Here is a 24,231-nt window from a genome sequence, read left to right on the forward strand (position 1 = left end):
GTATATATGTACCACATTTTCTTTATCCATTCATCTATTGATGGGCGCTTAGGTTGCTTCCATATTTTGGCCATTGTAAATAATGTGCTATGAACATTGAGGTGTATGTATCTTTTCGAATTACTGTTTTCATTTTTTTCAGATATATACCCAGGAGTGGAATTTCTGGGTCATGCAATATAGTTCTAGTTTTAGTTTTTTAAGAAATGTCCATCCTGTTTTCCACAGTGGCCACACCAATTTACATTCCCCATAGTGGAAAAACCAAGGTCTGCCTGTCAGACCGAAAATGAAAGACACTCAGGAACCCAGGGGCTCACAAAAGAATTCACCACAGGATTCTTTGAACAGAACACACTATTACATTTAAAATATTTCTGGGAGAGGTCTATTGTGTAAATCAGTTTTTGAAAGCTGCTCTCAAATTAGAAAAAGAAAGGAGATAGACTTATAAGATACGTAACAGCTATAAGATACATAACAGCTAATGTAATAGGTCATTTTATAACCAATCAACCTTGGACAAATACACCACTAATATAAAGCAAACATTAATTGGAGAAATCCCTGGGGAAGCCTTGACTAAAACATATAATATATAACATGTCACCCGAAGATGCTGGCAGTGTACATAGGGAAATGGACGATTAATAAAGGAGGGCAAGATGCAGTGAGAGAGACAGGAGCTGAAAGAGATAAGCCAGAGCAATGATCCAGGAACTTCTTGGTCGGTGAATGAGAGTAATTCAATCAAAATCTTTTTCTTTCTTTCCTTCCTTTTTCTGGGGGCCCGTGCTGCGTGGCTTGTGGGATCTTAGCCCCCGACCAGGGATTGAACCCACGCCCCCTACCGTGGAAGGGCGGAGTCTTAACCACTGCACCACCGGGGAAATCCCTCTTTCTTTCTTTTTTTTGACCTTGTAGCTTACATATCAGAATCTTTGCCACTAAATTACAAATTGCCTTTACAGACATGGAAAACAAAATAGACATTCAGTTAGTAAGTGCCTTTGGGGCAGCTAGCAGCATAACTTTTTTTGTGTTTAATGGTAAACACATTAAAAACACAGTCTTTTCTTTCAGAAGGAAAATTGCATGTATTTTTAAACTTTGGGGAGAAAGGTGGCGGTTTGGACCAGTATTCACAGAAATTATCCAGCAAATGCTGATCTGAAGATTTTAATGATTATATGTACTAATAGTAAGTGAATGAACCAGAACTTACGATCCATCCTTTGTTTTATGTTTGTTAGCAGTTGTCTGTTTTTTGTTTTTGTTTTTCTTAACAGAATCCCATAATTTATCACAGAAGGTTGAACCTCATTCTCAAAAAATACATTTATCAAAAAAAGAAGGTCTCAAAAACAACTTTCTGAAAAGACTATTATTCGTTTATCTTGCATTTCATTCCGTGCAAATTCCTCCCCTATAAACTTCTGTGACTATTGCTAGCTTTTCTTGCTGTGAGAATATCTTTCATTGTAGCATAAAATAGTGTGCTCCGTTTCGATTGTTTTCCTATGACTGTGTTAAAAGCACTGTAACACTGGAAGTTGCTTGTTTGGGGTTTTTTTTTTTTTTTTTTTCCAACTTCTTAATGGTAAATAAAAGAGAAAACTAATTTTTTCCTTACGTTTCATGTTTAAGTTTAAATGTTTTCTTTAGGTTGAGTGGAGGGTAAAGGGAAACAACGCTAAGAAGTTGGTCAGAATTCAGATGAACTGTTTTTGCATTACCCGTTCTCTGCTGTGAAGCTTTAGGAAGGACTGATGTCTGTAAGCAGAGGGTGAGCGTCTGAAAGTATAAGAGCATGGCATTTTTCTGTCATCTGGCCAGGTATAGCGTAGTCAAGGTACTTCCAGTTTACATTTTGTAATTTTGAACCAAATATAACTAATATTTCTAAGTATTTGAAATAACTTAAAATAACTTTTAAGACATTTTAGATGAGATAGATGGAAACTGCTTTATTGACTGTCAAGTACCACCTGGGTACACCGTCCAGTGGGTTACAATTTAAATGTCAGTTTCAATGCCACGGGAAGGCGTGAGCTCGTAGCGTAGCATTTGTCTGTTTGTACATCTCATTGATAAATAATCAGATATTTCTGATTCTCCCGTCGTACTTTGACATAGATGTGATCCCGAATGCTCACACTATGTCGGTCCTAATTCCCCACTGTTTTTAATTTGGGCCAGAGATTTGGGGACGGAAAGGGGGAAGCATGTGTCATGCAAAGTTACGGCTCAAAATGTAAACACTGAAATCATCCTGGACACATTTCAACAGCAAATGCAAGGCAGCCTATTGTAACAGCATTTAGAGATACCAAAGTGGACCCGCACATACACACAGGCTAGGGTTAACAGCACAGAGAGCCGAAAATATTGGATAAGAGTTATTTTGGGAACTCTTGAGTTTAGCACATTTAACCTTTTAGTCATAGTATTATGTGGTTTTCTATAGAATCGTTCTTATTTATTTTTCTCCTGTTAGAAAATAAAGCGGGGGGAGGGGTGGATGCATCTGTGTACCTTCTTAGCATGGATGTCTGTAAACACACACACATATCCATGCCTTTCTTCCAGAGGCTTCTATATACACGTTGTGTAAAAGTTGTACAGTTAACATAAATGAACTCCACAAGAGAAATTCCACCACCACCGTTTTCCCTTGCTCACTGTCTGTGTGTGTGTGGGTGTCGGTCTGTCTTTTGACTCTGTTTCCCCCTATCCAGCATTTATGAGGACCTATAAGGCAGAGCATCTCCAGGAGTTAGGCTGGGTGGATTGCCTGCATCCGTCTCCTCTGTGTGAGCGACTCATGTCCAGAAGGGAAAAAAAAGGGAAGTATCAGACTTTAGAAACCACATTCAGGTTAGAGGGTGCCGGCCATCCTGGCTTGAATTCCGCCTAAAGGACAAGGCTTTCATTTGATAAAGATCATTAGTCAGCGAGACATATATTTTAGAGAGTTCCCAGCAGCGACTGTTCCTCTGGCAGTCACTGGAGTGTACAGATGGTTCATTAGCATAGGCTAGACAAGTCAAAGGCTTTCAGAATCATTTAGAAAATGTCAAACAGAAACAAGAACCCTGTCACTTTTTATTAGAATTAACTACATCATACCCTGGACACAGATTTCACCTTGGGTCAGAAAAATTAATACAGAATTCTATGAATTGTGTCATATACTGGGTTAAGATAGGTCTTCCTAGAGGGACTCATTTGCTGGCAATATATTATGATCTCTCTGCTTTAGGAATCCTTAAACCTTTCCTTTTGTGAGATATGAAAAGAATTGACCTTGCTCAGAGTCCATTGGTGTCTAATTGATTTGGAGGTGTAGGCAGAATTTCAACAAGACATTCTTCTAAAGCTCTTTTGTGATCGTTTTCCCGGGAAGCTTGGTGAGTGGGGCTGACTGAATATCGAGCATTGTAGCAAGTCTGCTTTATGTCGGGAGGAAAATACCTCCTTTAACTGAACACGCTGCTGGGGTAAACAGGAATTAAAACATCATCGAATTATTGTGGGGTTTTTTGTTTCTTTTTTTAAATCCAGATGTCAAAAACCTGGAGAACTTCCAGCTGGTCGAAGGTGTCCAGGAGCAAGTTAACGCTGCCCTGCTGGACTATACGATGTGCAACTACCCGCAGCAAACAGAGAAATTCGGGCAGCTGCTACTCCGACTACCTGAGATCCGGGCCATGAGCGTGCAGGCCGAGGAATACCTCTACTACAAGCACCTGAACGGGGACGTCCCCTACAACAACCTGCTGATTGAAATGTTGCATGCAAAACGGGCTTAGTTACAGCCCCTAGGAGCGCGGCTTCCAAAACACAGATTGGTGGGGGGAAAGAAGAACAGGAAGAAAGGGAAAAAAATAAAATAAAATACTCTGAATGGCTCCAAGCAACACGAATGAAACACTTGGTTTAAAGATATTGAATTTAATAAAGCATAATAAATACTTCATAGCCAATAAGTGATGAATCAGGGTATTTGTATTGCAGACTGTGAATCAAAGGCGTCACATCCCCAAAGAATTCCGCATAAAAGACGTTGGAACGGAGTGAACTGAACTCACGGGTGGATCCCAACACCACATCAGGATGAAAATGGACAGAACCGTTCTTGTATAGTGAAACTGATCTCCGCTGTGAAGGAATCCTGGAACCGATCTGTGTTAGCCGTTAGGCTTTTGCAGCGGGGGATTTGAGCTTCCAGAATTCCTCCGTGGTAAAGCGGAACTGAAACCGTTCTCAAGAGTTCGTCAGCTGCACCGATCATAGCCCCTTCCCTCTTCCTTTCCAGGACGCAGCACCTTCTGTCCCGTGATCGAGGAATCTGTACTAAGGACTAGCGCTCAGCCACACCCACTAGTAGCTCCACCAAATGATGAAAAGCCTAATCTTCAATGTCTGTGTCTTAGACCTGCAAACAGCTAATAAGAACAGTCTATGAATATGTTAGCTTGCCATTTTGACTATGTTCTGGTTTGTTTTGTCATGTGTTCATGTTAAAAAAAAGAAAAAAAGCAGGCAGTATCCCTCTTCTGATCTTACCTAAAGCATTAATTAATATTAAGGGCAACGAGTACAAACTTCGAAAGCTTTAGCTCTCGCATTGTAGGATTTCATAAAAATTTCCAGCAGAAAGGCTTGTTAGACTACATCAGCCTTTTTAACCATCCAGGTTTGTAGCTCATTAAAAAATACAACATGAAATGTATTTTGCTGGGATGTCAAGTAGTCACAGTTCTAAATAGTTTAAAACAAAACGGAAGCATGTTAAGCCACGCGAAATAAAGGAAGGGATGCGCAGATAAATTGACTCGTTGCGATCGATCATCCCCTAAGCGCAGAGAGGAAACGGTGATCTTTACGTATGGCCTGGAAAGATAGTAAAGTGATTCAAATCTTCCCCAAAAGGGAAGGGAAGAGAGTGATACTGACCTTTCTAAGTCTAAAAATCTGCTGTTGAACAAATTGGAGGACAGAGAATTGCGAAACAAACTCTCCAAACGATGCTGTCAGTATTATTCACAGGCGATGCCACAGATACAGAAGTCTTGCCTTACTTCACAATTCTCAAAGGTAGCTGTGCAGATGTGGATCAACATTTGTTTAAAATAAAGTATTAATACTTTAAAGTCAAATAAAATAGAGTGTTTACATTCTTTAGGTCCTCTAGGGGGAGGGGGGAACGTGTGATATGACAAAAGAGCTAAAGCAGTAATTACCTTAATGTTATTTTTCTGATTGGTAATTATTTTTAACAGTACTTAGTTATTATATGTCGTGAGACACTAAAATCAAAAACGGGAATCTCATTTAGACTTTAATTTTTTTTTTTGAGATTATCGGCGGCACAATCACTTGTAGAAACTGTAAAAAAAAAAATGAACGTTATCTCCTAGTCCCTTAATTTTTTCATAAATGTTTCTGGCTTTTGAATAGTTTATTTATATTGTATATCATAGTTTCAACTGTAGACAATTATGATGCTAATTTATTGTTCCTTGGTTTCGCCTTTGTCTGAGATAGCCAAGACTGAAGAAACCAAATATATGTGTTCATTGTAGCATGTCAAGTTAGCGGAACATAGTTCAGAGACAGAGAGGGGTCTTGATGAATTAAAATCATTCACTTGATTAAATGTCTGTAAATCTTCATAATTCTTACTGTAGTTTATTTAATATCTATTGTAAATATGTGACTTGTAACCTCCTCTGTTTTCAAGTAAATTTAACAAGGGTGGAGTCTTACCTGGTTTTTCTTTCCAAGCGTTGTAAGTTGTATACCAAAGATATTAGTTATCACTTCTGTGTGTACAAAGAGGATTATTTTATTATTTTTATTAATCACCTCTAATACGCGTCCATGCGAAGGGTACCCATCAGCTAAGCCGGGCGTCCACAGCCCCGCGTGCAAAGCTCGGTCACCCGTGTCATCTCCGTGGCTCAGAGGACAATGGGAACATAGAGTCCATACCCAAAGCAGTAAATAAAACAGCGGCATCTTTGCTCTCCCCAGTTAAAAACCAGGTTGGAGGGGAAGAGTGTCAACAGTTAATGAAATGGTTCCATCAATGGGTACGGAACATGGGTGGAAGCAATTTCGAGATTTGGGGGATGGTTATTCGGAGGGTCCTTAACATTGCAAAAAAATTGTAAAAAACAAATACATTGATGCCAAAAGTCCAGGTTTTAGAATGCCAGCCGCTTGGCGTCCGTGGCCCACGCGAAGCGCACGAGCAAATTTTCTCTAGTGTTCATCGTTAAGTGGCTTACAACCAGACATTGACTTAGCAACTGCTTCATCAACTACAGGATTTATTAGTAAAAGCAGACTCAAATATGAAGGTTTGGGGCTTGGCCTGTTTATTATCGTTAGTCTATGTTTATAAACAGAAAGTCTGTCATGTCTGAATATTTGTCTTACAGATCTTCTGCTGCTCCCTTGGATCTGAACCCATGCAATGTTTAGAGTGTGAAGTTGGTTCCTTGTTGACATTATTTACTGTATCAGTGAAATCAAATTGTCCTGTTGGTTCTTGCCAGGAATTTCTCAACAAAATGGAATTTTTTTTCAGTATTTCAATAAATGTTGATATGCCCAGCCTGATCATTTTTAGAAGTTTTTATGGTGTCCTCATTCTGTTGGGTTCTAAAGCTTCTACGCAACTGAGATCCTCGACTAGGAATGGAGTCCAAAGAATTCCACACGAAGAGATACTTTTCCTTCTCTAGATGCTTTCTCAGGTGGTCCACTGTCCTTAGTTGGATACTTGAAGCGTTGAACTCAATCTGTGCGTCACCTCTCCATACATGAAACAAAGCAATTTGTATCATTAACTGTTACAATTGTTGGCAGAAATCTCTTACGGTATCTGTCTTTGTAGAGCTCACAGTGCCCTAGTCACGTGGCCAGGTGTTTCGTTAACTCACTCAATCCTCAGATCAGCTCCACGAGGTATCATCCAGCTTTTACAGCTTCTTGTTCAAAGTGATACACTAGTCAGTGGGAAGTGTGGCTCTAAGACCCACGGCCTTAAACGTGACAATATGCTGTCGCGAAACGAGGGGTTTGCTTCAAAAGGAAAGGAAAATCAGGCATCAGGTACTAAGTTATTGATATTTGATATCAGTGTTATCAATGATATTATTGATAAAAGCCTTTAAATTTTTTTGGAGTTTAACCCTAAAATTTAACATCTTTTTGTTCTAGACATTAGCCTTCTCTATTTATTTATTTAGCTATTTATTTATTTATGGCCACACGTTATGTGAGATCTTAATTCCCCAACCAGGGATCAAACCCGTGCCCCCTGCATTGGAAGCGTGGAGTCTTAACCACTGGACCGCCGGGATAGTCCCTAGCCTCCTTCAATACCATTGAGCCTTTGGAGCTGTTTGAAGCAAGAAAATACCTCCACAATCCATTTTGGAATTTAACAATTATCTCTATTACAAAATAGTGCAAGGGCCACAAAACACTTAAGGCTTATGATACATGGTGGTCCAGCCCTCCCCCTTACACACCCTGCTTTCCCCTCCCTCCCCCTGCCAAGACCAGCAGGAGGTGTCATGCCTTTGCCAGGCAGACACTGATTCTTCTTATGGTCCCAACAAAGGATACCGAGGAATCAGATCCAAAACGCCATACCTAGAGTCTAGTAGATTGCAGAGTTAAGATTTTTAGTCAACTAAATAGTGGCCCACAAAACACGTCTCCCTTGTCAACCTCTTACTAGGAAGAACTTTAAAAAAAAATTCTTGCTGACATATGAAAAAATACGTATGTATTCATACTTAGTTGGAAACTAACTTCACATATAGAAACGTGTACAGTTTGATAAACTTTTACATATGTATACACCCAGGTAATCATCACACAGGTCAAGGAAGACATAGAACATAATTTTTTTTAATGTTTTTATAAGTGGTTATATACATTTGTTAAAAAATTGGTGGAGGGGGAGTCTTTCTGAAGCCCAGCCCGACAGCCAGCAGAGGTGATTCTGAAGAGCAGACACCTCACTCACATAACTTGGAATTTCTAACTCTCACAAAGTTGTTGAATCCATCAGCATGAAGCAGCCCCTGAGGGGGGGAAGAAAAAAAAAAAAAAGGTTCTCGCTGATGTGCATTTGATTGTTATATTCGATATTCACAAAAACTTTGAAGAGGTTTGTACCTTTAACTAAGTTTGACGTTCGGTTTGAAGCCATCTCTGATGTATATTTTTATGAGAACCATGTGGAGAGTTTGTTCTCCATAACACAGGTCAAAATGCTACGACACTCAGCGATCTTGACATTTCCCTGGAATAATAAAGACCAATTTTCCTTAAGGCTGAACAGGAAGTGTATGGTTTAGTCACTCAAAATAAATATTCCTGCAGTACTTTAACTGTTTCACATAGGCATTTGTTTTATGTTAAGTGAGGAATTAATAATTCAGTGACTGAGATCAGGCTGTGATGGTGGTTTTGTTTGTAGAAAAGCTTAGAACCAGTCTGTGAAACGTCGCATATTTAATTGTTGCTAGGAAAGAGGGGAAGAGGCACAAGGGGTGTAATTAGACTAATCGCTGAGTATCCCTGATGTGAGTTTGACACTAAACGGTCAAGAAGCCAGTAGACTGGTGATTGCTGGGCCCTTCACGCTCCCCTCCTGAGCTGAGGCCAGCATGGGGCGGACCCTGGGTGCCCCAAGAGGTCTTGTGGACCCCAGCCCAGCCTCCCTGGGACACTGGGCTGAGACTGTCCCCAGGACCACGTCTCTGAGACAAAGCCAAGGGGAGACAGGAGGCATCCTTCCAAGGGTGACTTTTTGAAAAATTCCATTCATTCATTCAAAACTGCTTCTCCAGCATCTGCCATAGAGTAGAGGCAACTTGTGGTGGTGGAGGTGCTGGTTCCCCACATACACCTCCTCTGTGGGCCACAATGCCCTGAGGTCAGATGAGGTGACCCAGGAAGGTTGCTTTCCCAGCCCTTCCTCAGAGCGCGCCCTGCCAGCTGACAACAGAGAGCAAATGAAAGAGGTTGCACTGGGGGCTTCCCTGGTGGCGCAGTGGTTAAGAATCCACCTGCCAATGCAGGGGACACGGGTTAGAGCCCTGGTCCGGGAAGATCCCACATGCAGCGGAGCAACGAAGCCCATACGTCACAACTACTGAGCCCACGTGCCACAGCTACTGAAGCCCGCGCGCCTAGAGCCCCTGCTCTGCAACAAGAGAAGCCACCGCAATGAGAAGCCCGTGCACTGCAACGAAGAGTAGCCCCCACTCGCTACAACTAGAGAAAGCCCGCGCACAGCAACGAAGACCCAACGCAGCCAAAAATAAATAGATAAATTTATAAAAAAAAAAGAAAAGAAAAGGAAAGAGGTTGCACTGGAGAAACCCACGCCATCCACAGCAACGTCTTAACTGAAAGAAAAACAGTTTGCTTACTAATCCAGTATTTCTCACCTGAAAAATACTGAGCCTCTACTACGTTCCAGGAAATGATCTCATTGAGGAAATGCATCCAAAGAACACATATTAGAAATGATTCAAGAAAATAACAGCATCTCTCTTTAAGCATTTATTATGTGCTAGGCATTGTGAGCTACATACTGTGACAGACTTGTTAGTTGTCTCCCCCAGAATCCATTCTTCCTGGTTTCCTGGACACATGGCTCCCCAGTGAAAGACTACATTTCCCAGCTTTCTTTGCAGCTGGTGTGATCATGTGCCAAAGATGCACCAATGGTGGTGGAACGTGGGCGGAAACGATCATCCCACTTCTCACCCTTTTCCAGCGTCAGAGACTAGCCACTTTCTTTGGACTTTGGCTCTTACCTCCTTCCCTGCCTGGACCCGAGGTGTGGACTCAGGTGAGAGAGAAATTAACTGCTCTTATTTAGGCCACTGTACTTTGGAGTCTCTTTGTTTCAAAAGCTTAGCATTTCCCGTAATATACAAAAATGATACTATTGAATCCTCGAGCCAACCCCATCTTACGACAAGGAGACTGACATTTACCGAAGTTAAGTAACTTGCCCGGGTCTTATAGTCAGTAAGTAGTAGGGCAGGGTTCACATGATTCTGTTTGATTCTAAACCCCGTGCTTTGAACCCCCTGCAGGCACAGACCGGGCATCCTGCAGGACCTGTGTTCATTACTGAGCCTTTTCTTCGGGACTCAAAAGAAGCAACGGTGACAGACAGTTTTTTAAATAGTGGCACCCAAAACACAAAAACATTCTTTGTCCCAACGAGCGTGGGAGTGATCGGTTATAACCACTGGCGTCTAAAACAGGTGTCGATTGCCCAGGACCTCGGCGACATCCACAACATACAAATTCTTTGAGTCTTACATACACAAGAATCGCGGGCTGTAAACCTTTATTTGTACACCTTCTCGACAGGAAGTATCACCATCATCACCTCCCAAATGTTGGCCCTGACCGTGTTGTAACTTTAAGAGCTCCCCTAATTTTCTCATACTTTAGTCCAACTAGTAGTTTCCCTATTCATTTTATCACAAAGTCATTCAAGAAACATCGTATCTGCATTCACTCTTCATAACATCCTATCTACGAATCCAAGGCAATAATGTTTACGAAGAAAAGACATTTTGTGCCTGTCATTTCGGCTCACCTACCTTTGCCATCGGCCCACTTACTAAAGTACTCACTACGTAAAAAAAAGAAAAGAAAAAGATCTTGTCCCAAGGATTTTCCCCAGAAATAAATTAAGACTGTCAAAAGCTCTCTGCCACTGAGGTGGAGCGGCTTCTATAAATAAGCGTGGAAACACGTGTCGCGCTGCCCCTGGTGTGGCCGTAGCAGTTTTTACTTCCCCTCTGTTCCTGCCGTGTGGCCTTGTGTTATTCCAGTGTCAAATGTTCCTACAACTATTGTGTGGCCTGGATTGCGGCCAAGTTCCCGGGGCGATGCCCAGCCGGTGCTCACCCAGCCTCCTACCTCCCTTAAAGGAGAAGAAAGTGTGCAAGTACCCAGGGGAGGCCTCACATCTCCTACACCCACCCACGCACCCACTCCCAGTGTCACTGATGAGAAAAGGACGAGGTCGGAGAACCATAATCGTGCCCTGCGCCATTCTGAGCTGTCATTTAATCAGATCATCTCCTTTGATTCTCACAACAAGCCTCGGAGGTGGGCATTATTTATCCCTGTCGCATCACAGATGAGGAAACCGCGGCTGAATCACTGCGGTTTCCTAAGGTTGCCCAGCCGCTGGGTGGCAAGGCCGGGACGCTAACCCACCTCCATTTCCCCCACGGAGCCGTGTGTTTCACTCGGATCGGTACAGAAACTGCAAAACAACACAGGAAGAGGTGGATGCTACGCTCCGCAGCTGCTTTTCTTGTTTCATCATCATGCTGCCTGACTGTTTGGGACGAACCCTCCCTTTGCCCAGCTTCAGTTGAGATCTATATGCATCTCAAGAAAAGGCAAGAACACACACCCCATCATGTGATAATCTCACATCTGTAAAAACCACCGTGGCATAACAAAGCCCAAAAGTAACAGCACGCCTCCGCGGTTTCAGCTTTTGAGAAAAAGCTCATTTTCTCTTTGTTCACTTTTGCTTTGTTTTGTTTTAATGTAAAGGAACTCAAACGAGGAGCTGGGTTGTTTTCAACCCTAAAATGCAGCCACCTTCTCCAGCTACATTGGTGCCTAGAATGTTACTGGCCAGAGAAGCTGGTGGAAGGTGCAATATTTAGATGTGGGTGCTGTCCACAAAGGCGTGAAGGGCTGAACCTCGGGTGAGTACTGAGGAACAAGAAGTAGGAACCAGGTGCCGAGGGAGAGTCACAGACATGAGAGCCCAGAAGGACAGAAGGATGAGTTCAGAACGTAGAGGGATGAAAGGGGGGTGGGGGGCAGACGGGATGTGGCCGCCCCTCTGCAAAAGAAAAAGCCTGTAATCTGGGATCAGCCAGGTAACAATGAGAAGTGTCATTGTTCTCCTGATATTAAAACTGTCACTGTATGACCTCATTCTGTGAAAAACTGTGGCCAAATAAGGAATGACATCAAATGATCTTACCCATGTGTAATTATTTTAGCTCCACTGAAGCACCCTCAGAACTTCCTGCGTTTATTTTCATGCAGGGCAGTAAGAGCTTCCATGGCACTGAGCGTCCGAGCAGGGGGTTTCCATCCAGCTCTGATTTACGACCCACAGAGGTGCCAAGTTCCTGTTTTTCAAGCTCTGCGGGAAACTTTCCCAAATACAATCTGATGTGCAACAGAGCCACCTAGCAGATTTGGGGACGGGAGGGGACTGCGGGAGACCTCGGGGCCACGAGTGTTTTTATGTTGTGAACACAATTCGTGATCATTAGGGGGAATAGGGAAACCCGAAGCCTGCTTATTTTGTAATCCATTGGTAAAACACTTGTTGCTAATCATCTCTGTTTGCTTCCGAGCCCTCCAAGCCGAATGAAAGCCTGGGACCTCCCTTCTGTCTCTCAGGAGGGCAGGAATGGAAAGTCGCTCCTGTCACCCCCTCGGTGCCTACAAGGGGGTCCCGGCTCCCTTCAGCCCCGGGTTAGAAGTGTCGATAGCAGTGGCTTTGCAAACATGGGGCTGCACACCTGCCACTTGTGTATCTGGGGACACCCCAGAGAAAGCGTCAGGCTCCCAGAGATGGAGGGAAGTGGGGGGAAGGGTAGCGGGGAAGGGGTTCATCTCCCCGCCCGCCGCACCTTCCCGCTGTGTCACCAACTACCTTTAAATCGGGTAACTGTGCTCCCCACACAGGCGAAGACCTTGTCCCCAGCTCGCTGGATCTTGCTCTGCATCTTGTGTGGGCAATTTCGCTCCCGTACTTTTCTTGATCAGAGGAATGTGAATAGGCTGTTTACCCATCCGTGGTCAGGAGCTCAAGACAGCGGTGGTCCCGGTCCAGGTCCAGATGCCCCAAGGCGACGACCTGTCCTTCCCTTCCTCCTCCCTCCCTACTTCCTTTCTGACGAATTGCCTGCAAAATACAAACCTCCCAGCCCAAAAGACGCATGTCCCAGTTGGGTACTGTGCCATCACATGGGGCTAAAGAATTAAAACGGAATTAAAGTCTACTGAACGCGCCCTGTGTCTTCCACCCGGAAGCTGTGAGTGGTCAGACCCTCCGCCAGGGACCCATTCCTGTTCCCAGCCTGAGCTGCATGCAACTCCACACCTACCCAGAATAGGTGCTTGATAAATGCTTCTTGGATTGAATCAAATATTTAATGGCTTTTCTGGGAATTTAACATATATTTGAAAACACAAATAATTTGAAAAGCAGTGTTAACAGATCTTTCAGCTTGAAAGATCCTGCTTTGTATGAAAATCTTCCTCTTCACCTTTCTTTTTTTTTTTTTTTTTTTTTTTCGGAACGCGGACCTCTCGCTGTTGTGGCCTCTCCCGTTGCCGAGCACAGGCTCCGGACGCGCAGGCTCAGCGGCCATGGCTCACGGGCCCGGCCGCTCCGCGGCATGTGGGATCTTCCCGGACCAGGGCACGAACCCGTGTCCCCTGCATCGGCAGGCGGACTCTCAACCACTGCGCCACCAGGGAAGCCCTCTTCACCTTTCTTATAACTGCTTTCAAAGAGAACCTAATAATCTAAAATTGTACTTTCACCGATAATTTCTATGTCAGTAGATTCTTTTTATTTTTTCTTGAAGTTTTTTCTTTTTTAAAAATATTTATTTATTTTTGGCTGTGTTGGGTCTTCGTTTCTGTGCGAGGGCTTTCTCTAGTTGCGGCGAGCGGGGGCCACTCTTCATCGCGGTGCACGGGCCTCTCACTATCGCGGCCTCGCTTGTTGCAGAGCACAGGCTCCAGACGCGCAGGCTCAGTAGTTGTGGCTCACGGGCCTAGGTGCTCCACGGCATGTGGGATCTTCCCGAACCAGGGCTTGAACCGTGTCCCCTGCATTGGCAGGCAGATTCTTAACCACTGCGCCACCAGGGAAGCCCTATGTCAATAGATTCTTGATTATCTAGGATAGAGGAGATATGACTTAGAAAATAATTCTTAAAGCCATTTATGGTCCAAACATGAAAACCTACTTGACTTTTCATTGTCAGTTGACTCACCATGAATGTTCATATTGTTTGAAAGTTAAAGCAATCCGTACCTTTAGCACCTAAGATACAGATGCTATGAGCTTCATCAGTCCTTGCAGTCATTGCATCATAGACAACAGAGTTCTTACTTAGATGAATGTTTTGTTTGGCCACTCTTTGATCTGAAAATCCAAGTGAGAAAGACCTTATTTCTTCAAATCTAAGATCAATTCATTTCATGTCAGTTGTGAGATGATGCCATGATTGTACACACCACTGAAAAGGAAACATGCTTCTGGCATTGTAAGACATACTCTGACTTGGAATACATTTCGTTGGGAAAACGTATGTCTTAGAAGTGATGATATAAAGTCTTCCTTGGCTACACATTCCTCACCGTCAAGTTCCAGAGCCCCAAATCCTCGAGCCACGGAAGGGCCACGCCTCAAGCATTGTACCTCTGACTAGTTACATCCAATATAAAATGACCGATGGGCTTGTCTTAGGGTTTATGTATGTATATATGTTTCCTTATTCAGAAGATATTCCTTTATACCTAATATACGTGTTAGACACCGTTCCTGCCCGCCAGGACTTACAGTCTAGAAATATATGACTTCGGGGCTTCCCTGGTGGCGCAGTGGTTGAGAGTCCGCCTGCCGATGCAGGGGACACGGGTTCGTGCCCCGGTCCGGGAAAATCCCACATGCTGTGGAGCGACTGGGCCTGTGAGCCATGGCCACTGAGCCTGCGCGTCCGGAGCCTGTGCTCCGCAACGGGAGAGGCCACAGCAGTGAGAGGCCCGCGTACCGCAAAAAATCAATCAATCAATCAATAATTATTTTAAGGGAAGGGAAATTGGGAGGGAAGGGGAATAAATAAAGAGGATGTAACCCTAATAGAGAATAAACAGTAGTGATTATTTAAGAACTTCCTGCTCTGTCTCCTCCGTGGCTGCTAACTGTGGCGTTCCGAGAATTACGCCAACACAGATGAGGAAAGAAATCTCTAATCCGACAGTACGGCAGCTCACTAGCAAGTCTGGGGTTCAGTCCGTTGTAGGTGACATCTTATTAACGACAGTGGACTTGAGCCGTGGCCCCCATAATCCTTACCAGGGACGCCCTCAGAGCCTGCCCTTCATACTGCATTCAGCCCTCCAGTCACCTGATACCGATGAAGCAATTGCTCTGTGCCAGGCTCTTCTGGGCACTAGGGTGACACAGGGGACAACAGGACACACATTCTACTGATGGAGTTTGAACTATAGTGGGAAGAGACAAAAGTAGGCAGGGTCATAAACCTGTACATATCGGGCGATGGTGACAGTTGCCAAGATGAAATCAAACCGCATCAGGAGATGGAAAGGGGCAGCAGGGGGCAGGAGAGACGGGCTGGGAAGGGCTCTGCCGCCTTGGACAGAAGGAACAAGCCGTCTGGACCGGTTTCCAGGGCGGGAAGGGTGTCCTGCCCTGAGGCGGGAGCATCGCAGGCCTGTGTGGAGGGGTGGCGCACAAGGGAGCTGGGAAGCCAGAGGGGAGAAAGCCCGAGAGGGTGCAGGGTGCAGGGCTGGGCGAGGACGCAGGGTCCGCCAGGGGGAGGCAGGAGGGGAAGCCCCCGGAGGCGGTGGGCGGAGGGGCGCGATCCGGCACTGGGTGGAGACCGGGGGCTGGGCGGTGGGAGAGAGGAGGCGGGGGACAGTTGGGGGCTGCTGCGATAACGAGGGGTCTAGGATAAGGGAGACAGAGGGATATGTAGGGCGCAGTGGGCGGTCTGGGCACCTTCCAAAGGTGATGCCTGCAGGGTCTGCTGATGGGTTGGCTGTGGACGTTCACAGAAAAGGAGGCAAGGAAGTTAACCCATTCCCTGTAATGGACAACTGACATTTCCTCAGCCCTATATGAAATGTGGACAAATGCCTCTCTAGAAAAATCGAATGTGAACTTGGTCACATGTAATCCAAGCCATGGTGGGTTGTCACACAGATGCAACTTCAAGACAAATTGGCCCCTCTTCCAGACAGAAGGCCGCCCAAAACCCCTCCTAGGAAGAAACGCATAGCTTGTTAGTTACACTTCACTCATCCGTGTGGTCCTTTTGACAAGCAGAAATTTCCTAAATGGGAAACTAAATCTGAAAAAGAATAGATAGATGTGTATGTGTAACTGAATCACTGTGCTGTACACCTGAAACTAACACAACATTGTACATCAACTATACTCCAATATAAAATAAAAATTCTAAAAGAAATTTAAAAATATGGGAGGAGACGCAGGAGGGAGGAGATATGGGGATATATGTGTATGTAGAGCGGATTCACTTTGTTATGAAGCAGAAACTAACACACCATTGTAAAGCAATTATACGCCAATAAAGATGTTAAAGAAAAAGAAATGAAAAAAGAAATTTCCTGTATCTGCAATAACATCAAAGGTAAATGAAATTTTATTTTGTATTAAAAATCACTCCTGAAATTAGCATACTAGGGTTTTAGGAAAAACTTTTTTTACAAATTAGCTTAGAATAATACAATTGTATTTCAAAAAAGCGTTTAAAAATCTGAATTACAGAATTATTTTTAAAGAAACGCGATCGCTTTACTTGCAGCTATCTGAAGCAGTGTGAAGGTCCCACGATCACCTGGAGATCTTATGAAAATGCAGATTTTGATTAGTGGTTCTGGGGAGGGGCTGACACTCTGCATTTCTAACAAGTTCCCAGGTGACCCTGGTCCTTGGACCACAGTTCAAGGAGCAAAGACCTACAAGCTAAGAAACTAGGCTAAGAGTAAACTGACTAGGAGATGGCCTTTTGTAGAACTAGTTTAGGAAACAGGTACAAAGCGCTTATTCAAGAAATATTTACTGAGTGCCCTCTGAGGACCAGGAAGTGTATTAGATGCTGGGGTTCAGAGGTGGAAGCCAGTCCCTGGTGTGAGGGCTCGCTCAGTCTGATGAGGGAGAAACCACCTGAATAAGCAGTGACAGCTGCCCTGGGTGCCCCGATGGCCAGGCTCTGTGGAGGCCAGAGGAAGAGTGAATGGGGTAGGACAAGGGGGTGATGAGACCCGTGAGTGGCCGCCTGAAACACAGATAAGGAAGAGGACACAGCGGGGAGCGACGTTGCTGCTGGAGACCCCCTGGTACAGCCCTGGTAGCTCCTAAGTCCCTGTGTACTTGCAAGTTGTTCGGCGTGATGGAACTCGAGTGCCCAGGGGAGGGAGACAGGGAGGATGGAGGGCAGGCCAAGGAACCAGAAGGGCTGAAGGGTGTTCGCGGAGACTGTGCGGGGAGACTCGGGTCCGCATCTTGAAGAGACCATGGGATGCGGGGGAGGACGGGGCACGTGCTCTGAGCATCACTGATACCCAGGCAGCTTCTTTCTATTGGGACATGAAATGCACACATTTTTAATCCGTTTATGTGTACTTGATAACGTGAGTAGTATACACAGTAAAGGCGATGGGATATAATTAACACAGCAATGATCTGCAAGATAGTCATCTACCCAGTGCTTGAAAAAAAGTTTATTCTAAAGAAGGATAAACACTTTAATCTGCTCGCTAAGGCTGAGGGTAAAATTCAAAATAATCTAAGAATCACAACTTCCAAATGGATAAATTAAAACCAGAGTGATGTCAACCACCAGCTTCTTCTCCTGCCTTCGTTCTGCTCTGTGGCTACCCTGCGTGTGAGTGCGGCCACGGCCACGGCCACGGCCACGCCGGGTTTGCCATCAGCGCTGAGCTCTGAACAGCAGCTCTGAACAACTGTGCCCCATGAAACCGCATTAGCGCCTTGGTTATAACTTGGATTCCTGTGAAATTTCAGCCTGATGCACGTATGTATAGGAGGGTGAATAATTCTGATTTCCAAGACTGAGATCTGTCTCCCACACAGGAAGAGAAAGAGAGACAAATCCCGCCTCATAAACAGAGGAAAGAAGCCAGGTAAGCTGTGGATACCCTGAGGCAATTTGTCTGCAACATCAAAGCAGCCTCAGGACAAGGAGGCCGGAGGCTTCTTCAGAAACCACAGTGTGGTCCTCCCGTCAAAAAGCCTGGCCACACTGGGGTTTAACCCAGCAGGGTGAGACTCACACAAGGAGAGAGAGTCTAACTAAACATCATGCTGATTAAGAAATCAGACATGAGCAGATCAATGATAAGCAATTTTTACTGGGAAAGACCCAGCAGGGTCCCACATGTACCGTTTTCCCTGGTGTTGAGGCCACATTAAAATTCCAAATTGCATTTACAGTCTATGCAAATAAGGAGAATAAGAATAAAAGTAGCCACACTTACAGCAATAACAACAGCTCTCCTCGGGAATTAATTTTATCCGTTGACTAGATCCGCTTCTTATAAACATCTGGAAAAATCCAGGCAGGAGTTATTCTCCACCCGTTTTACAGAGCGGAAAACTGAAGGCACAGATCACTCCGGGGGAGTGCTTTTCTATGTCTTCTCCATGGCTCCGTGACACTTAGTTCTTGGGCAGTGACAGGGCAAATAGCCACTCTTTCCAAGCAAGTTGATGCTTGCAAAGTATACACACATTCTTTTCTTTCCATTTATTATTTATTTATGCGTTTTGGCTGCACCGGGTCTTAGTTGCGGCACACAGGATCTTCATTGCGGCATGTGGGATCTTTAGTTGAGGCGTGCGGACTCTTAGTTGCGGCCTGTGGGATCTAGCTCTCCGACCAGGGATGGAACCCGGGCCCCCTGCATTGGGAGCACAGAGTCTCACCCACTGGACCACCAGGGAAGTCCAAACATATTCATTCCACCAAAAATACGGGCAGATTTTACTCCTGTTTTCCCACAGGTGGAAGCTCCTGCTCTCACACCCCCGAACGACGCGTCCTTTCCGAGTCAGAGCATAGCTGGCAACAGTTAATAAACAACTTAGAAAGCCACTGGAAGGCACAGCCATCTGCGCCAGGAAATAAGTGACGCGGAGTTACAAGTGCGCCTAATGGCGCGACCAGCAAGGTGGGCGTGGCGGAGGCGGGGACAGGGCATCACGTGACCGCCCCCCATCTCCGACGTGCTGCTTCCCTACCTCCAGAGGAGGCTCCCCAAAGGCAGACCGGATCCCAGAGGAGCCAGGCTGGCTCCGGGCTCACCCGCGGTGGTGAAGATGGAGCGGAGCTGGTCACACTTGTCCCTGCAGAGCCGCGGGAGCCTCTGGTACAGCCCCTTTCATCCTGGCGGCTCCACCGATCTCACACCTGCCACCAGGCCTTCTGGAGTAGCCAGTCCATACCCAGCCCCCTCCCCGAGTCTTCAAACACAGCAGGTACTTCCCTCCCCCCACGGGTCTGCGTTGCAACCTCGAGGTCCCATGACCCACTCCTCCCAAATCCCCAGTCCCTGTGAGGGTAGTTTTATGTGTCAACCTGCCTTGGCCACAGAGCCCAGTCACTGAGTCAAACACTGATCTAGGTGTTGCTGGGAAGTTATTTTGTAGATGGGGTTCATGCTACAAGCATTGGTTTTAAGTAAAGAGAAAATGTTCAGTAAATGTGGGTGGGCTTCATCCCATCAGTTGAAAGGCCCTAAAAGAGCAAAAACTGAGGTTTCTCAGAAAAAGAAGAAATTCTGCCTCAAGGCTCTAGCATCAACTCCTGCCTGAGATGCCAGCCTGCCCTACTAACTTCAGGCTTGCTGGCTCCCTTAAAATAAATGTATTGATGTGTGTGTGTGTGTGTGTGTGTGTGTGTGTGCGCGCGCACGCATATGTGGTTGTGTGTGTGTGTGGTTCCCACACTTCCAGGCACACCCGTGTTGGCAGAAAGGATGGACGTCCCCCTGCCCCTCCACTTCATAGCTCATCTGTGCTTCTGTCAAACCATAAATGACCCATCCTCCAGCTCGGCCCCACGCCCCTTGCAGGGGGGCTGCCATCCCCCACTGACAGCCCGGCCACTCCCGTCCTTCACTGAAGAGACTCTGGTCCCAGGGTTGCCAGTTTCTGCATCCCCGCCCACAGCACCACTCACCGCCATGCACACATTTTTCTCACCTGTCCCGGCCCTAATCTCAAACGTTCACTTGACTGTCTTCCTGCACATCTCACATCCAGTCCATGCGAATCCAATGGATTCGATCTTCCCTCTACACTCAGTTCTGCAAGGGTCCCAAGTTCAACGTGTGGCTCACCCGTCCGTTGAGTTACATGAGCCCAAACACAGTAGCTTTTATGCCTCCCTCTTCTTTGTCTCCTTATTTCTTAAATATCCCTCAAATACACCTCTGTCTTCATCTCATCACCACCCTAGCTCAGACCACCCCTAACTCTCATTTAGGTTATTGGAGTAGCCTCCTGAACCGGCCCCCTTGTTACCATGGTGCCAGAATAATCTTTTCAGATGCAAATTTGATCATCCTCTCTGAGTAAAATCTTTGCACAGGGACGTCCTTGGTGGCGCAGTGGTTAAGAATCCACCTGCCAATGCAGGGGACACGGGTTCGATCCCTGGTCCGGGAAGATCCCATATGCGGCGGAGCAACGAAGCCCACGTGCCGCAACTACTGAAGTCCGTGCGCCAAGAGCCCACGAGCCACAACTATTGAGCCCGTGCACCACAACTACTGAAGCCCACGTGCCTAGAGCCCATGCTCTGCAACAAGAGAAGTCACCACAATGAGAAGCCCGCACACCCCAAAGAAGAGGGGCCCCCCACTCGCAGCAACTAGAGAAAGCCCACATGCAGCAATGAAGACCCAACACAGCCAATAATAAATAAATAAATTTATTTTTAAAAAATCGTTGCACAGATAAAGATTTGAGGATTAAGTAAACAAACAAACAAAACCCTTCCTTGAATGTGTAGCACTGCCTCCCCTCCCAGTTCATTTCACATTATGTGCCCCTTCTGCCCCTCTGCCCCAAGCACCCCTCCTACTCATTCTACAGCTCAGTGAGGTCAGACCCTCTGGGAAGCAGGGACTGAGATGGAAACAAAAGTGCAGGAGATTTGCCAAGGAAACTCCTGTGAAGGATAAAGGGAGAAGGGGCAGGGAGCCTTCAGAGTAAAAGAAAGTTCTGACACTTGTGAAAGGACAGAGGAAGAAAGGGTTGGACAAGAAGATCCTCAAAGCAAAAAGGGAAAAGTGAACCCTCCTACGCTGTGGGTGGGAATGTAAACTGGTTCAGACACTATAGAGAACAGTATGCAGGTTCCTTAAAAAACTAAAAATAGAATTACCATATGATCCAGCAAGCCCATTCCTGGGCATATATCCAGACAAAACTATAATTCAAAAAGATACACGCACCCCAATGTTCATAGCAGCACTGTTCACAATAGCCAAGACATGGAAGCAACCTAAATGTCCATCAACAGATGAATGGATAAAGAAGATGTGGTACATATATACAATGGAATATTACTCAGCCATAAAAAAGAACGAAATAATGCCATTTGCAGCAACATGGATGGACCTAGAGATTATCATACTAAGTGAAGCAAGCCAGAAAGATAAAGACAAATATCATATGATCTCACTTAAATGTGGGATCTAAACTGTGACACAAATGAACCTATCTACGAAACAGACTCGCAGACATAGAGAACAGACTTGTGGTTGTCAAGGAGGTGGGGGAGGGACAGGAGAGGGATGGATTGGGAGTTTGGGGTTAGCAGATGCAAGCTTTTAGAGAATGGATAAATAACAAGGTCCTACTGTATAGCACAGGGAACTACATTCAATATCCTGTAATAAACCATAATGGAAAAGAATATGAAAAAGAATGTATATATGTATAACTGAATCACTTTACTGTACAGCAGAAACTAACACAACATTGTAAAATAACTATATTTCAATTTAAAAAAAAAAAAAAGAAGAAGAGCCTTATACCCCAGTGTAGCTCTGAGGACGTCGTGTCCATCTGGGGTGAAAGCAACCCTGGGTGTACGTGACGCTGCGTCCGAAGGGCCAGCGGCTGGAGGCTGTGCGCTGACCACCCACCCTCCTCTCGAAGGGAGAGCCGTGGGGCACACCTCCAGGATGGCCACAAGATCTCAGCTCAAACAGGGCATTTTTGAGCAAAAACCTTTTCCTGTATTTACAGTCGATCCCTTAGAGTCTAGAGATTAGCAGAGCAAGATATAGAAACATTTCAAAGGCTCTTGACATATGTCACTAACATTCTCAATCCGTGAGAAAAGACTCAATCACTTTTGCTACACTGTGTTTTATAAGATATGCAAGCATACCGATACATTTTATAATATTTTGAAGAATAAAGTTAAAAGGAATGGTAGGGGGAAGCTTTGGACGTAGCAAGTTGAGAAAAAGGAAATTCGATTACATTCCCTTTTCTAAATATTCTACAAAATCTCAGTTTTATTATAAAAAGATGAGAGCGATAAATATGTGTGTTTGCTGCTAAACAGTTAGAACTCTTACGCTTTCCATTCAATTTTCCTTATAAATAACAAACCCCAAACTAAAGATTGAGGTTGGATCAGGCTATGGTTTAGAATACACCCCTCCCCCCATTTTTTTTAACAACACTTATTTTATGTTTCCTGAGAAGGTGAAGAGACACATATAATACAGTCCTGCCCTTGGGGAACCATATCCCAGCCAGAGAAAAAGACATGTAAATAGTTAACCATCTACCACACCACAGTGTGCTTTATGATAAAGAGAACAGAGAGCTAATGGGACACAGATGAGAGAGGCAGTTTTTGAGCCAACATGCAGAGAGCGAGGGAACGAGGAAACAGAATAATTCACAGAAGTGACGTACACACTGGTCTTTGGAGAACGAAGATGGACTGGCCAAGACGAAGGCGTTACCAACAGAGAAATGGGTACACGTTAAAGTGTGGAAGCCCCAAGTGTGGGCAGTGGCAGAGGACGGCAAAGGTAACTAAGGACAGGGCGTGCAAGGGTTTGCTCCGGTAAGCTGAGGAATTTGCTTTCACCTCTATAAACAGGGCAGGGGTTGAAAGGTTTTTACGTAGGTAAGTGTCATATTCGGAGCGTTTTAGAAAGACCATGCCGGTGGCAGCGTGGAGGAGGGGCTGACTGGGATGAGGCCAGTGAAGCTGTTGGAATAGTCAAGAGGATGGAGTTGAATCAGAGAGTAGTGGCGATGAGGAAATTAGAAATGGACAGAATCAAGCAAGCTTTGGGATCTAAGCCTGGGTCTTAGGAAGCGGTAGAAGGTCTAAGTCTGGTCTCTAGACTCATGGCTCCAACCTGACCTGGACTGCACACAGCCAGCATCCCTGAGAACAAGGCCTTGAGAATCATCTCTCCAAGATCCCATGGAACCACTTTACAGCCTGGCATCTGCTCATTCAGATTCAAAGGGCTTAAAAGAGTTAACATAATCTTCTGGCTTGGCACCAATACATTCTCAAATCTCACATGGTTCCCTGAGCCTCGGGTTCAGAGTATGAAACCTTTTTAATGACTTGGGTAAGATTCACACCATCTCTATAAACAGCTGAGGTGTGTTACAGTAGGAGGAGGAAGAGGTGGACCTGAACATCCCCACATGTGGACCACCTGGCTCTCAAAGCAGACAGAGTGACTCTTCTAACTCCCTTTTTGGTGAAAACACGCCATTTCCTTCTCATTTAGATACACACTTGGGATACAGCCACTCCACTATTTTCAAGAAGATCAAAATTAATCAACCAAGAAAAGGATCTCAGAATGAAATGATGATCCAGCATTTATGGTCCAGAACCATGTGTGGATGCAGAGCTCAGGGAAGCATGACCAACGCTCACTAGGGGCAAGCGGACTGTGTGGACGGCACTGACCCTCTGCAAGAGGCAGCCTCTTAGGGAGCTCAACACAAATGGAAGATGCAGACTAAAGGTTTTAATAGGGTGCCCACCTTTGGCTTCCAGAAACTTCTTATGAGTAACTGAGAGTCGTGTGCTGTTTCAACATACACTCACATCTCTGATGGCCCGACAGACGCCCCCACCTTGGGTGTCTCACTGATTCCCCGGAGTCAACATCTAATCATCTTACTCCTGGGTTAGCTCTTCCTTCAGCCTCCCCAGGACTGTTTATGGCCCATCACTTGTAGTCCTCATCCATCTTTGATTTTTCCCTTCCCCGCCACACACACGAGTCAGATGCCCAGTTACTCTATTAATTCTTCCTCTT

General features: G+C 45.3%; 1 protein-coding gene across 3 annotated transcripts in view; it reads left to right on the forward strand.

Moving 5' to 3' along the window:
* NR5A2 (nuclear receptor subfamily 5 group A member 2) overlaps window positions 1-6,635 on the forward strand; it is a 128,225-nt gene extending 121,590 nt beyond the window's left edge. For all 3 annotated transcript variants that reach the window (XM_059998797.1, XM_059998796.1, XM_059998798.1), the window contains one exon: window positions 3,565-6,635. In XM_059998797.1, the coding sequence (XP_059854780.1) occupies window positions 3,565-3,812 (248 nt within the window). In that variant the 3' untranslated portion in view covers window positions 3,813-6,635. The remainder of the gene's footprint in view (window positions 1-3,564) is intronic.
* Window positions 6,636-24,231: the final 17,596 nt, after the last annotated feature.

The sequence above is a fragment of the Delphinus delphis genome, chromosome 1, assembly GCF_949987515.2.
Source record: "Delphinus delphis chromosome 1, mDelDel1.2, whole genome shotgun sequence".
Taxonomy (NCBI): Eukaryota; Metazoa; Chordata; class Mammalia; order Artiodactyla; family Delphinidae; genus Delphinus; species Delphinus delphis.